The following is a 15,267-nucleotide window of genomic DNA, read 5'->3' on the forward strand; positions in this document are numbered from 1 at the left end:
GGTATTATGCTAAGTGAAATAAACCAGTCAAAGAAAGACACAGAGAAATACAATATGATTTCACTTATGTGGAATCTAAAATGTAAAAGAAATGAATAAACAAAACAAAAAGCAGAATCAGACCTATAAATACAGAGAACAAACTGATAGTTTGCTAGAGGGAAGAATGGTAGGGGACAAGCAGAATGGATGAAGGGAACTGGGAGACACAAGCTTCCGGTTATGGAATGAGTAAGTGATAGGAATAAAAGGTACAGCAGAGGGAATTAGGTCAATATTGTAATAGCATTGTATGGAGACAGATGGTAGCTGCGCTTGTGGTGAGCACAGCATAACATATAGAGATGGTAAAGCACAATGCTGTGCACCTGAAACTAATGTAACATTGTGTGTCGTCTATACTCAAAAAAAAAAAAAAAAAAAAAGTTTTTTAAGTTGTTAGTTTCAGCCATATCAGATGCTGCAGGTGATCCTTGCTAGAGCCATTTCAGTGAAGTGGTAGGAGAGTTTGGAACGTGAAGGAGCTGAAGAAATGAAAAGACGAAAGGAGACAAGAGCCTTCCAAAATCTTCTTGAGAACCAGAAATGCCAAGTGGCTACAAATTTTACTGACAATCCATTTAATATACACTTCTTCCTTCAATGAGTTGATTAAGGTTCAAATGACACTATTAGCCAAAATCACACAGCATACTAGTACCTGCATCTTCTTGTGTTTTCACATATCCATGGTTCATCCACTACTTATCATCCAAAATTTCCACAATTCAGCAGAACATCAGTAATTTTCTTACTGTGATTAATTTATATTAATTATTGTCACCATTCTTTCCATATCTTTGGGTATCTTGGAATTTAGTTCATAGTGTTTAATAGAATGAGGTTAGTAACTTACTCTTAAAAGGCACTACTTTATTATTATATGTTTTTGATCATATTTGTTGTAATCTGTGTTCAGTTAGATGTTCTTATTCAAGCCAACAAGTAGACTAGCATCTATGGCAAATTCTACTATTTTGCAGATTTTTTTCTTATTGTTGAAATCCTTCTAGCGCCCTAAATAATACTAGAGAAGTAACAAGAAGCTAACACAAGAATGAGGTCATAAGACTGTAGCATTTTAGATGTAGATCATAAAGGAGTTCATATTCACCCCATCTCTGATTTCTTACAGCTATACACTAGTTTCTTTCTGCTCCCAGGCCCTGCCTCATTGCATGATTGTGTTTCATATTTTCTTTACACTTTCAGTTGAATTTTTGCAAGTAGTTTAAAATAAGTTCAGAAACATTTATGTTTACTTGTGTGTAATAGAAGTCAAGATACTGGGGATATTTATAATGGACCTGATGCCTTTAAAATAGAAAAATACTATATTTCTTCCTGTGAATTCTAAATAAACCAGGGAGCTCTATAATTAATCATTTTTGATATAATGTTTTTATTGTGAATTAGTTTCAGGTAAATGTGATTTTTAAAGTATTACTTTAATTCATTTACATCAGAATAAGTGGGTGGGTTGCACAAGATTATAAAGATATATTGTGGACACTCATTAAAGAAAATTGTTCAACCACCACTCGAAAACCAGTTTATAGCATTCGTTTGACCACATTTTAAAATCAAGGGATTTCATGACTGTTGGAAAAATGACAGCAGGCAAGGAGGTGGGTACCTAAAGAATATGTTCATCTCTAAAGCACAGTGACAGCATAACCTTTGTTTTTAGTCTTTATGTAATTCCATTTGCAACTTTTTAAAAACAGCTAATTTTTCATTTTAGCAATGTTAGTTTTTTCTTATGAAAATAATTTCTACTACAGAATTTTGAAAATTGTTTTATTCTTGATTTAACATCTTTTTTAAACCACAGAGAACAATAATTTTAGAATTAAGAATAGTTTTGAGGATGCCTGGGTGTCTCAGTGGGTTAAGCCTCTGCCTTTGGCTCAGGTCATGGTCTCAGGGTCCTGGGATCGAGCCCCCTCTGCTCAGCAGGGAACCTGCTTCCCCCTCCCTCTCTGCCTGCCTCCTTGCCTAATTGTGATCTCTGTCTGTCAAATAAATAAATAAAATCTTAAAAAAAGAATAGTTTTGAGCTCTTCATAGGATTTGTCTGTGAAGTTTAGTCATTTATTTTTTTAATTCAGTCATTTAAATAAAAAAATTAAATTGTCTTTATGATTTTTAAATGAAAAATTCAATAGAATATTTCACCAGATATCTGTGAAACTAAGAAGTCTGTGATTTTTGCACCATATTACTATTAAATACATAAAAATTAGATTAGTTGTTAGGTGCTATGTCACAGTATGTGTTATAATTATAATATACATGAAAGAAATACATGTGCATATTCATATAAAGGGATAGATGTGATCTTTAACTATGAACTATTAACTACAAGACTTAGTAGTATTCATTATAGTTCAAGTTGCTTTCTTTCATGCCATTGGCATTTTTATATTTTATCTGAGGTCCAAATGCAAAATCTTGAAATGTATTATTGTTTATATCATTAGAATAAAAGAATAGTTCTTTATTAATTTTTAAAGGCCAGCTCTAGTTTTGGGAATGCATGTGAGTCTTTTTTTTTTTTCAAATATACCTAAGCAGTTGACAAAAGATATATCCAGAAATGAGCTATGTGATCTTTAACACCAGGCTGTGGAACAGATTTGATAATAAATATCTCATTACTTTTGAGATTTGTATATTGTACATGTGTAGCTTGGTAACTGAGTTCTATAAAAAGATCAGAATTAACTGGATTTTGTATATCTGTCATTTCTGCCGTGCCAAAAATCTGTGGAGTAGTTTGTAATTGCCATTGTTTGGGTTATTACGATAAACAGAGCTGATAAGGCTTATGCTATTTGCCTTGTGAGCTGCATTCATTTCACATCACTCTGTTGAATTAAAATTGCGTGCACATATCTTTGCTTATCAGTTTTATTTATCTGTCAGAGAGAAAGAAAGCATGTTTCCACCATATAAAACCTTATAACAAGCAGGTCAGAAATTATAATCATTATTCTAATATTCTAGTGCAAATGAATGACTGTATGTGTATTTCTGTTATCTATCATTTAAAATCTATTCCTATAGGAAAATATTGTTACTTTTTCCAAGTGCCCTTTTTCATATTTTGTCAAAGCTTATCATTTTAATTGGATTACCCAAGGTACAAGTGCAGATCTGCAGAATATAGCATGTTTTTTCTCTCCTTTGTCAAATATGTATAATTTTTCCTTAGAGATGCTCCTACAGTCTTACTATTTGCTTGGCAATGTTTCTAGATAGAAAATACAAGTTGATTGTGTGAAATGCTTTCATTTTCTCCCATGGTAGAAGTTCTTCATGGTATTTCTATTCTTAGGCTCACCTATGAAATTCCCAAGCTCACTAGTGGTCACCTCAGATGAACTTTCAAAGTTTTAGATATCTGTGATAAGTTAAATACACAGGTACTTCCTTCACAAATTCTGTAACCTCTGACAATTGTCACACTTTGTCTTCACTATATGCCCACTTCAGTTTTCACTCCAGTGTACTGGGGAGTTATCTGGACTTCAGGAATTTGGAATGCTCCCCATCCTTGGTGTTTGTCCTACATATTACTTATTTTTAATGTTTTAAAGATTTTTATTAACATATAATGAATTATTAGCCCCAGGGGTACAGGTCTGTGAATCGCCAGGTTTACATACTTCATAGCACTCACCATAGCACATACATGTCCTACATATTACTTTGATGAGAGTTGTTTATTGCTGTGATCCTATGAATTTCCTGTTTGAAAATTATATCCAGTGGATTTTTCATGTATGCAGGACAATTCTGTGTTCTTTTGAACTGTTATCCAGTTTTTTATAGAGATGTTTTTCCTCAAAAAAGTACAAATAAAGTACTGTTTTACAATCTGTCTCATACATTCAAATCTTCAGCAGTTGTTTTCATGTTCCAGTGATGGGAAAATCATTATTCATGGACGAAGAGCTTTGTCCATGAACTATCAGGCCTGCCAGTATTACCTTTGTGTTTTAAGGGACTTCTGTGTTTTCAGTATTAACTGGCCTTTGTTTTCTGGCAAAACAATTTATAGTTCATTCTCAGATAACTATACATATGGTATTTGTATTTTAATTAAAAAGACTGTTGTTATGTCTGATTCTTATAAGCAGAAATTCATTATAAGGACACTTTTCATTTCCTTGAAATGTTCCCTTTCTTTTTTTTCCAGGGCTCTTAAATTGCAAAAGCCACTTAAATTATGTGCTTTGGGGAGTTAATTTTTGGCACCATATGTCTCTAAAAATGATTTAATTTTATCTAAAGCGTGTTTGTAATGATATTTATATTCTGTAATACACAGAGACAATATAAGGAATTTTTTAAAAAGAAAAAAGTCTAGTCTACTATTGTTCAACACAGTAACATATCTAAAGTTGCAAAAATATCTATTTATTTTGATTAATGTATTTTTAATACCTGAGCTATGTTGTTGCCTTTTAACCGTTTGACTTAACCAAGTGTTTACGAAATCAACTTGACTAACACAAAAATGTTACTGCTATTATTCTTATTAGGGACCTGATCTTATGAATTGAGAATGTTAGAAAACTTAAACTACAAAAAAGGACTAACTTTAGTCTAAGGACTAATTTAAAGGCTAATAAACAACTTTCTCCAAAGCTCTATTAATCATTTTACATATTTTTATGCTTTTTTAAATGGATGTGCCATCAATTCTCACCTAATTCTAGCAAATTCAAATTCTTGTGTAAGTAGACTACATAGATCTATCTTCAATTTAGTATGAAATAAGTTATAAAGTTACTAACCAATAACTGCTTTTATTATGTGAGCAGGATGAGGGGAAATACAAAAAAATGTAGGCAATTTAAGAAGCAAAAAGTGGTAATTGATTTCTTGATTTAAACTTCTTTAATATTTTGGATAGCTCTTTTATTATAGGTTAGATCATGCTTAGTGGATACATAACAAAAGTCTTGGGGCGCCTGGGTGGCTCAGTGGGTTAAGTCTCTGCCTTTAACTCAGGTCATGATCTCAAGGTCATGATCTCAAGGTCATGATCTCAAGGTCATGGGATCGAGCTCTGCGTCAGGCTCTCTGCTCAGCGGGGAGCCTGCTTCCCCCTCTCTCTCTGCCTGCTGCCCTGCTTACTTGTGATCTCTCTCTCTACCAAATAAATAAATAAAATCTTTAGAAAAAAAGGTCTTGTACACAAGAAGCCTTTTTTATATTTTAGCAGATGGTCAAATGTAGTAGGTTTTTTAAAGCTAGATTATAGTAAATTCTCTAAAACTAAATAATCCTTGACCACAAAATATGGAGGATGCTTTGACAAAGCTAGGTTAAGCTTGCAAAGTTGTCTTTTTTAATGAAACAACTAAACATAGAGTAAGTTACAGAGTTATATATAAGGTACATGTAACTTTTATGATAAATTTCTATGTACCTTTATCAGCTTTGTAAATATCAACATTTGCATATTTGCATATTTGCTTGGTCTATGATTAGACCAATATGAATACACTCAAAAGACTCTGTCTGCCTATTCCCAATATTATTTCCCTCCTCTTTTCTGAGTTAGCCACTAGGTATTTATCAATTCTGCCCATATTTTTACTAATTGTAATTTTATCAATTATTAATTTTATTAATTTTAAATGTAAACTTAATTTTCATATTATATATAAATGTACTGTATGTATCACATGCAATATTAGTGGATTTATTTTAAACTCTAGGTGATGCAACATGGAGGCTTAAGTGGGTAGAAGAAGAATAAATGAAACAAGATGGGATTGGGAGGGAGACAAACCATAAGTGACTCTTAATCTCACGAAACAAACTGAGGGTTGCCGGGGGGAGGGGGTTTGGGAGAAGGGGGTGGGATTATGGACATTGGGGAGGGTATGTGATTTGGTGAGTGCTGTGAAGTGTGTAAACCTGGTGATTCACAGACCTGTACCCCTGGGGATAAAAATATATGTTTATAAAAAATAAAAAATTAAAAATTAAACTCTAGGCTTTAGGATATCAACATACTATGTATTTTTTTTATTACTCAAGTGTAAACAGATTGTTCCCACATTTTCACCATTGCAAGCAATGCTGTAAGTGAACATGTTTCCTTAGGAACATACTAAAATTGTTATTCAAGAGCACTATCTCTGACTTCGAAATGTGTTGGATACCTGGAAATCTCATTAAGACACCAATTTTGGGGCTCCAGAGTTTCCGTTTCAGTAGATCAGAATAACTCTATTTCTAACAAGTTCCGTTGTGACAGTGATCCTACTGATCTGGAGGACTGCTGGTCTAGAATATGTAGGTTTAAGTATAATTGCTAGATCAAAGGGGAGCTACATCTCCAAATTTAATACATAACGTCTGATTGCTCCCCAGAGTCTTTGTGTCAAATTATATGTCACATTCAAACAATGTATGAGAGTTCAGTTTTTCCACAGCTTACCAAGAATTGGTATGGACAGGTTTTTGTAATAATTGCCAATGAGTGTAAATCATCTTTATTTGTGCTCTACTATTAAGGTTAAAAATGTTTTCTTTTTTTTTTAAGTGTTCAACAACTCCATTGTGTATAACACCCAGTGCTCATCACAACACATACCCTCCTTAATACCCATCACCGGCTCCCCATCTCTCCACCTCCCTCCCTTATGTAACCCTCAGTTTGTTCCCGGAATCCAGAGTCCCTCATGGTTTGTCTCCCTCTCTGATTTCTTCCCATTCAGTTTTCCCTCCATTCCCCTATGGTCCTCTGTGCTATTCCTTATATTCCACATATGAGTGAAACCATATGATAATTGTCTTTCTCTGCTTGACTTTATTTCACTTAGCATAATCTTCTCCAGTTGCATTCATGTGGATGCAAATGGTAGGTATTCATCCTTTCTGATGGCTGAGTAATATTCCATTGTATATATGAACCACATCTTTTCAAATGTTTATAAATAAAATAGCTTTCTTTTTCTGTGAATTGTCTATGTGTATTATTTGCCCATTTTTTCTGGTATATTGTTTGTATTTTTCCTTATTGATTTATAGGGGTTCTTTCTATGTTAAGGAAATCAATTCTTGCTGGCTATGTGTTTGTATCTTTTCTAAACCTCTGGTTAATTGTGTTACTCTGCTTAAATTTAAATTGTTAAAAATTCAGCATGATTACATTTACCAGTTCTTTCCCCTAGAATGTATTATTTTAGTATTTTATTTAAAAAAGCTTCTCCTTCTAAAGATTAGTTTTAAATATAGCTTTTCTCAATTCTGTTTACCTAGGTTTTATGTTAGTGTATATTCTAAGTTAAGGATCTAACTTTATTTTAGACACTTATAGAGAGAAAAACAGTTATGCTATCCTTTCTCCACTAATTTAAGTGCTGTGTCATACTTCAAACTTAAATATTTTATATGAATGTTTTGTTCATCTGTCTTTTCTGACCAAATGCTTATCCATTCCAATGTTGGCATTACTGTTAGTTCCTACATCTATATATATTGTATGTCGGGTTTTTTTTAGCTTGTTCTTCTATTTCACAATTGTCTTAGCTACTCTCAGTCCCTTATTCTTCCATATGAGCTTTAGATCAAGTTTTATGAAACCTGAGGAGATTGTAGACTACTTTGTGAAAAACTGACCTGCCCATAACATTCTTTTTACATATGTGGACAGGTTATACCTCTCCATTTATTTAGTTATTACTTTATATTTTTAATATTTTTTTAACTTTCTCTATATATTTCTCTACATATTCTTTACTGGATTGAAACCTAGATATCTTACATTTTGTATAGTGATTATTAATGGTATTTTAGAATCATGATTCAAAATTAGTTATAATTATTTTTTTAATTCTTTTTCAGTGCTCATGTTGTAGGCAAAAAAAAGTTCCTAAACTCTATCATTACCTCCTATTGTTGATTTGTAGAACCTCTTTAATTTTTTGTGTAGACATTCTTCCTCTTATACCTATCTTCTTTCATTTTCTTATTGTTTGGCAGTATCTGCAGTAAAATTTGGAAAAGAGGTACTGATTCCTGATAGCCTTTCTGCATTTTTCCTAACTTTATGGGAATGTTTCCCAAGTATCTGTATTTACTAAAATATTTGTTCAAAGTTGTGGGTTTATACCTTTATCAGGTTAAAGAAACTTTCTTCTGTTCCTATTCCTAGTTTGCTAAGATAATTTTTTCATTGCTGATTGTTTTCATTCTGTGTTTATTCATATCGACTTCTCTTGGGGATGATTATTTTTTCTTTGATATATTGATGTATTACATGAAAATATTTGCTGATAATGAACCATTTTTTAAATTTCTGGAACTATTAAATTATAGTTCCTTTACGCTGTCTTCAATTAATGAGCTCCTAGATGGTACAAACTACATTCTATCAATCAATAAGTATTTATTAATCACTCTCTTATTACTAATAAATCATTCTCAGCTTCAGTCTTAAACCAAACAGTGAATTAGGAGATCACTTTTGCTTTACATTCAGCAAATATGGATAGTAAATTATTTCCTTGCTAGGCAAAGAGAGAAGAAAGAAAGAGTTTAAAATCTATCATTAAATATTGTGGCAAAAAAAAAAGTCTCCAATTTAGCAGCTTAAGCTAATAAACATTTATTTTCTCACAAAGTTTCTGAAAGACAAGAACTGGGAGCTGCATGGATGGGTGATTTGGCTCATAGTCTCCTACAAGGTTGCAATCAAGTTGGTCAGGGTGGCAGTCATCTGAAGAGACTGGAGAATCTGCTTTCAAGATCACTCACAGGGCTCTGTTGGCAAAATGAAGTTTCAATTCCTTACCATGTGGGTCTTTCACAGAGCTGCTTATATGACATGGAAGCTGGTTATTCCCAGATCAAAATACCTGAGAGAATTAGAGAGAGAGAAAACCCAAAACAGAAGCCTTGGAGTTTGTGTGTGAGTGGGTGTGTGTTTGTAAGTGCCTACTATCTGCCCTGTTCTGTTCTTTACAAGACAGCAAGTCCAGCCTACACTCAAAGGGAGGATTATCCAATAATTTAACAGTTTATTTTTAAATTTACATCTATGAACACTGTTTTTCTCTAACAGTAAATGACAAATGTACTTCAACTCTATATTACCCCATTCTTCACCGTGTCCCCATTATCTCTTTTACACTAGGATAATAAGGCTTTATTTTTGTGTCTTCCATAATGTAAATCACACAACTGTATACTCCAACCTAGCCACAGAAAATACCTGAAAATTGATACTTTGAAAGTTCGAATACTTTGAAAGTTCTAATTTCAATGCTGAGAACATGAATGGTGTAAGATAATATTTCCGTGTTAATTTGATTATGGCTGGGCCTACAAAATTGAGGGCACTGAAGTTGAGGATCTTTTTTTCAGAATGACTCTTTTCCTGTTCCAATATGCTCCTTCTGAGTTTTCTAGGAGACTGTATCCATTCTCTTCCAAAATTCTTGTAATATGTACTGGAGACTAAGCAGCAACCCAGTTACTCCATCAGCGGCTCTAAATTTCATCCTTACTTCGTAAGTGCACAGCAAGTCCTTACAGTGCCTTTACATAACCCCATCCAGTGTGTTTGTATCCCTTAACTGTTCTTTTTTGTTTCTCTAACACCACTCTCTCATCTCACCTTATGTTCCCTAAAAACGGAAGGAGAGAGCGGGAATATAATCAATCAGAAAGAAATTATTACATTTCAAAACACAATCCTTGAAGAGTTTCATTTCAGAATTACTAGGTTAATTGAAGTGGGTGATATCAAAAATTGTTCCAGTTCCTTTGACTTTCCAACCTAAATTCTATGACTTTTCCACAACTGAATCCTCTCTCTTCAGTTTCCCCTTCACATATTTCTGTGTCTCTTACATTCACTTGGCTTATCTTTTTCTTCTCTCATTAACTTGCAAGTTCTTGAATGTCTTCCTTGCTTCTTTGCTTTGCCACTAAAATTTTACCAGTTCACTTTATTGAGTTAATTTCAGTATTTATTGAGTGATTACTGTCTACTAACATCTTAAACTTGGGCTTTTATCATAACCATTTTCTTAAAATAGTTGTCATCATGTTCAAATCAGCTATCATTTCTAACACCTTAAATATTTTTCCATATATATTTTTTATTGATCATCTCATTGTCTTTAATGTGGATATGTATGTGCATATATGTGACTTTTATTGGATGTTGATTCTCTCTACGAATTCCTTCTTTTTTTTTTTTTTTTTTCTGTCCCAGTTCTTTTTTCAGGAGCCTATTAGATTTAAATTCAAAAATTAAAAAAAAAAAAAACACTTTTGAAATATTACTCTTTTTTAGTTGATACATAAGGAGCTTCTTTGCTTAAGTAGCTTAACACATGTGTATGAACTAATCTAAGACCTTTGTAGCTACCTCAAGTTAGAATTCAGAAAACTGCACAAAATAGATTTACTGTATACAGCTGTTTCTCCTCATGTAAGATGTGGATATGGGTACCATTACTTCTCAGTTCACTTTGGTTAATGAGTTCCCACTTGTAAAACCTTTCACATGTTGAGAGCTCCTACTTTAGAAAAATTACCTTCAGTTTAAGGAATTCTAAAACTCATCTTCCTCTTATTTGCCCTTGTCATATCCGTAGATATCATAATAATGGTGTAATGCATAGACTAAAGTGTATTAACTTCTTAGTGAGTCTTTTAAGATATAGAATATGCTCCTGCAGTGGCTGTCATGGGGGAAATTATTTTAATACTATATTTGAATATTTACTTATTTTAATTTTATATTTCAGTATTATATTTAGACTATTAAATATCACAGAAAATGATTTAATAATGACAGATTGTCTCTTCAAAAAGTGAATTAATCTTGAATTCAATAGCCTAAATTATCTGAAATGTCCTTAATTCCAGGTAATGTATTAATGTATTTCAGCATTAGCAAGCTGAAAATCGAATAGTGTTCAAGGTTATTCTTTTTTCACAAGTTAACCAAGAATAGTGGTTTCATTATTCTTTTTTTTTTTTATTATGGGCTTGCATAAATACCTCTATGTTGCTTATTTCAGTGGATCAAAATAATGATTATAAACAATTCACATAAAATACCAGGTGACTATTTTTAAAACTTGTTTTTAGGTAAGCTGTTTTATTGAAATATGCTTCCAGAAAGTTCATAAGTCATCCATGCACAGTCTGCTGAGCTTTTGCATAGGATCCCTTACATGTAACCAGTACCCAGAGCAATAAATAAAACATTAAAAAATCATACTTCTTTAACACTTTTATTCTGTTGTGAAGGCATCTGATATGAAATTTTTGGTGTTTATTTTTCATTCTAGAAAATATACTAAGAGGAAGTCAACATGAACAACTATCCATATTACCAATAAAAAGAGGTTTCAGTGACATTATATTTTAATATGGCTTTTGTCATTAATTTTTACGAAGTTTATGTCTTCAAAAATAACCTAATTATAATGATTCTTGATGGTGTGGCTATGTTAACTGTTGAGGGGCACATGTTCATTGTCTGGGTGAAGCTTCTACCATGTTTGTTGTTGTTTGGTTTTATATCAAATATCCAAAATGTATAGAATGCCTCATAAGAGAAGTCTTTTTCTATGAAGATGCAATATTAAACGTCTCACCTCTAAACATTGTATCCACGGTACCTTAGTGCAGTGAGATGTTTCTATGTCACACAGTCAGAGGGAGGTAGATTAATAGGGAGTTCTTGCTGGAAATCTCTTCCCTGTTATTGTTCTCCCTCAGCAGTTGATGGCTAAGTTAATTCTCTTTAGTTTTGTCATGCTCTAAAGCACACATTACCAAGCAATGGTAAGCTTTATGAGAAAAAAAAAGAAGCAATGGTGTCCATCAAACTCTCAAAGTTGCATTTTTAAACTTTGGCTTGACCTGATGTGCCATTCAAAAAAGCTTCAAAAGATTATTTTTTTTAAAGAAAGGTTCAATATGTCCCGAGGCTATCGGTTTTGAGTTAAACTGGGTGAAGTAGAAATATTTTACTCATCAGCTTTGCAGTCACAGAGTTTGCCTCAGCTAGAACAAAACTGCTGAGGCATTTAGAGAAAATTAACCCCCCATCCTGGCGGCCAGATGTGACTGGTTTCTGATGAATGCACATGAGTGGGCTGAAAAATCAAGAGACTGTGAAATTCCTGTCAGGTCCGTACAGTGCAGAATGGGCTATTGACTGCTTTCTATATTTCCCTCCATCATTCTTCTTGAACACTGCCATTAATTTCCTCTCCTACTCTGACTTGTGTTTTTCCCCCTCCCTCTTCCCTTCAGCTCTGTCAGCTGCAAAGAAGGATACACAAGGTGTGGCAGAAGCACTTCAAACTCGTGGTCCTCTACAGCCAGATGAGGCTGGCCAAGTTCCAGACAGACTCTCAAGAGAGTATTCAGAAAATATTAGCTGTGCAGGTAGGTGATTGCAGGGAAGTAGGAAAGATCATTCTGATCTAGATTGAAAAGCAAATGATGGGTAGTGTGATGAAGCATTAAAACCATATCCCATCAGAGTTTTATAAATTTTTAACCTCTTTAATAAACTGGAATTGCATGAAGGATGAATTCAGTCAGTTAGCATATATACCGTGCATACTTTGGGGGAAAAGGGAGATTGAACTTATTTTTCACAAACCTCAAAACAGATTTTTATAAACACATTTGGTATAAATATATATTTTCAAATCTTCAGGCTTTGCAGATGCTGTTCAGCTGTTTAAGAGATATTGTCAACAGTTGCCTTGTGTTGCTTTTGTGTGAAATCTACTTCAGTGAAAATGACACTTATGTTTATTTTATTTTACTGTTTTCTTTCCCCTTCCATTTCGAAGGAGGCTTGTCCTCCTAAGGAGATTTGGAGATAACTTTATTTAAAAATAAGCAAGTTGGGTTTAGAATATAATTGTGGTTCCATAAAAAAATAAATAAATAAATAAAATGAGGAAGCCAGATGTATGTGAAATTTTATTGTTTGTCTCTGTAAAAACTTTTAGTGGATCAGTTGTCTTTAAGACTGATCTATTTTAGAAACCCATATTAGCTATGTAAAGACTATTTAGGGAAACTTACATTTTTTAGATTAATATTTCGTTATTTGAAATGTTATACTATGCATAAAACATGATTTCCCAAAGGAAAACAACACCCATCTTGTTCTATTAAAAAGCAAAAAATACAAGTACCTGTTCTATAAAATAAAATGCACATGCTCTTTAAAACCATAATCTTCATTAACCTGTAGCATAAACAACGCATGCTGAACCTAAACAAACCAAATCTTTTTCTAAAATTTTAATTACATGCGCATTTCATTAAAAAGATGCATCATTTGCCTTAATCAAAGGATTTTGTAAAATACTTTCAAAGCTATTTCAAATTTCATTTTTACTGGTGGCTATTTTTGCTCTTTTCCTCTGAGGATGTATATATGTAATATATATATATTTATATATCTTATACATCTATATCTCCCATAAGAAGTACATATATAAGGTATATGTACTTAATATAAGGATTCCACTGATAATAGATCATAACAAAATTTTTAAATAATAGAAATTTAAAGTTTTGAAAAGGTAAAGCTTAAATGTGTAGATTGAATAGATATTCATATATAAACTTGAGTATAAACTACAATTGCAGTAATTTTGAAGGCAGGAGGTTGTTTTTTGTTTTTTGTTTTTTTCCTTAAAAGTCTGTTAACAGATAGTACATTAAAAATTATGGAGTTCCTATAACTTGTGATTCCCTTTTAAATATTCCAAGGTAAATTGCATGTTCTATTTATTATTTTAGAAAAATCTCATACTTCTGCCCAAGTGTAAGCATTCTTAAATAATAAATTTAAATTAGGATATATTTTGTAAATTAGAGTATGTTTTGAAATATTGAAATATTGAAAATGTCAGTAGAAACTGAATATTGATAAAGTGAACTCTCAGTCCATAACCTACAGTAATCCTATTCTAACTTTTTATTAGAAACTCACCAATGCATTTTTTTTTACTAAATTTGATTTTAAATTACTTATTTTTATGGCAGTTATGTGAAGAGTTAGAAATTGTAAGATAGTATCAGTAAAAAGATTAAGCTACTCTGATTCTAGAGACACAGTAACAAGACTGGGTTGTATTTGAGGAACTTGAGAAACATAATTTAGTGGATTCTTATCTAATGGGGATGACTTCAATTTAGAATATTTCAACTTTGGCTTTTAGTAGAAACATTGAAACATAATTATCAGGATCTTGCTATAAAACTATAGAAACGTGGGCAATCCTCGAAAACTCAGCTTCTAAACCTTCAGCATGGTACACAATGACTGTCATGACCCAGTTCCTGCTAACCTTCCCAGCTTTATCTGTCTGCAGATTAGTTCCTTAAAGTCTATATCAGCTGCTCCAAAATTCCTCTAGTATGAAACCTCTTATTTAACTCCTTCTTCCTTTCCTGTGCCTATACTTTTATCTCTTTCTGTTATACTCTTATCTTACCTATTAAACAAACATCTCTACAAAATCCTTCCTGAGAACCTTCCTTTTCTCTACCTCCCACTCTACTCTGTACATATCACCAAACCACAGTTGTATTTTCAGCACCTTACTCCTTCTACTTCTTGCTATGCTTTTCTTTCTAGAAAATTCTAAGCTCCTTTGGGGCTGTACATCATCAGTGAAATTAGTTCAGTTCTTGCTCAGTTCATTTTTAGTGTGTATGATAGGAAGGCCATTAAGGGTTTCTAAAAGTTTCCCATGACTATCTTGTTTTCACTTATTATATCAACATTTTTTTAGGTTTTATTTATTTATTTGAGAGAGAGGGAGCATGAGCAGGGAGGGGGCAGAGGGAGAAGCAGAATTCTGTTGAGCACAGATCCTGATACTGGGGTCAATCCCAGGACCCTGTGATCATGACCTCAGCCGAAGGCAGACACTTAACCAACTGAACCACACAGACACACCTCAAATTTTTTTAAATGAAAACATGATAGAGTGATTTAGTATGTTGCAGAATGGGTCTGCAGGTATGAGTCTCTACACTTTGACTTAACATGACTAAAAATTGCTTAATAGACCAGACGCTATTGCTCTCTGTTTTCATATGATTTAGTAGCATGTCAATACTATGGAATCTAATGTTTTATATTTTGAAGGTAGTGTTAAAATGATGCCATAGATATTAGTGAATTATTAAAAAAAG

The 15,267-nt window shown here is 32.8% G+C and overlaps 1 protein-coding gene across 2 annotated transcripts in view; it reads left to right on the forward strand.

Moving 5' to 3' along the window:
• CCDC178 (coiled-coil domain containing 178) overlaps nt 1-15,267 on the forward strand; it is a 442,908-nt gene that overhangs the window by 390,063 nt on the left and 37,578 nt on the right. For both annotated transcript variants that reach the window (XM_059140259.1, XM_059140258.1), the window contains one exon: nt 12,349-12,483. In XM_059140259.1, the coding sequence (XP_058996242.1) occupies nt 12,349-12,483 (135 nt within the window). The remainder of the gene's footprint in view (nt 1-12,348; nt 12,484-15,267) is intronic.

The sequence above is a fragment of the Mustela lutreola genome, chromosome 11 (assembly GCF_030435805.1).
Source record: "Mustela lutreola isolate mMusLut2 chromosome 11, mMusLut2.pri, whole genome shotgun sequence".
NCBI lineage: Eukaryota > Metazoa > Chordata > Mammalia > Carnivora > Mustelidae > Mustela > Mustela lutreola.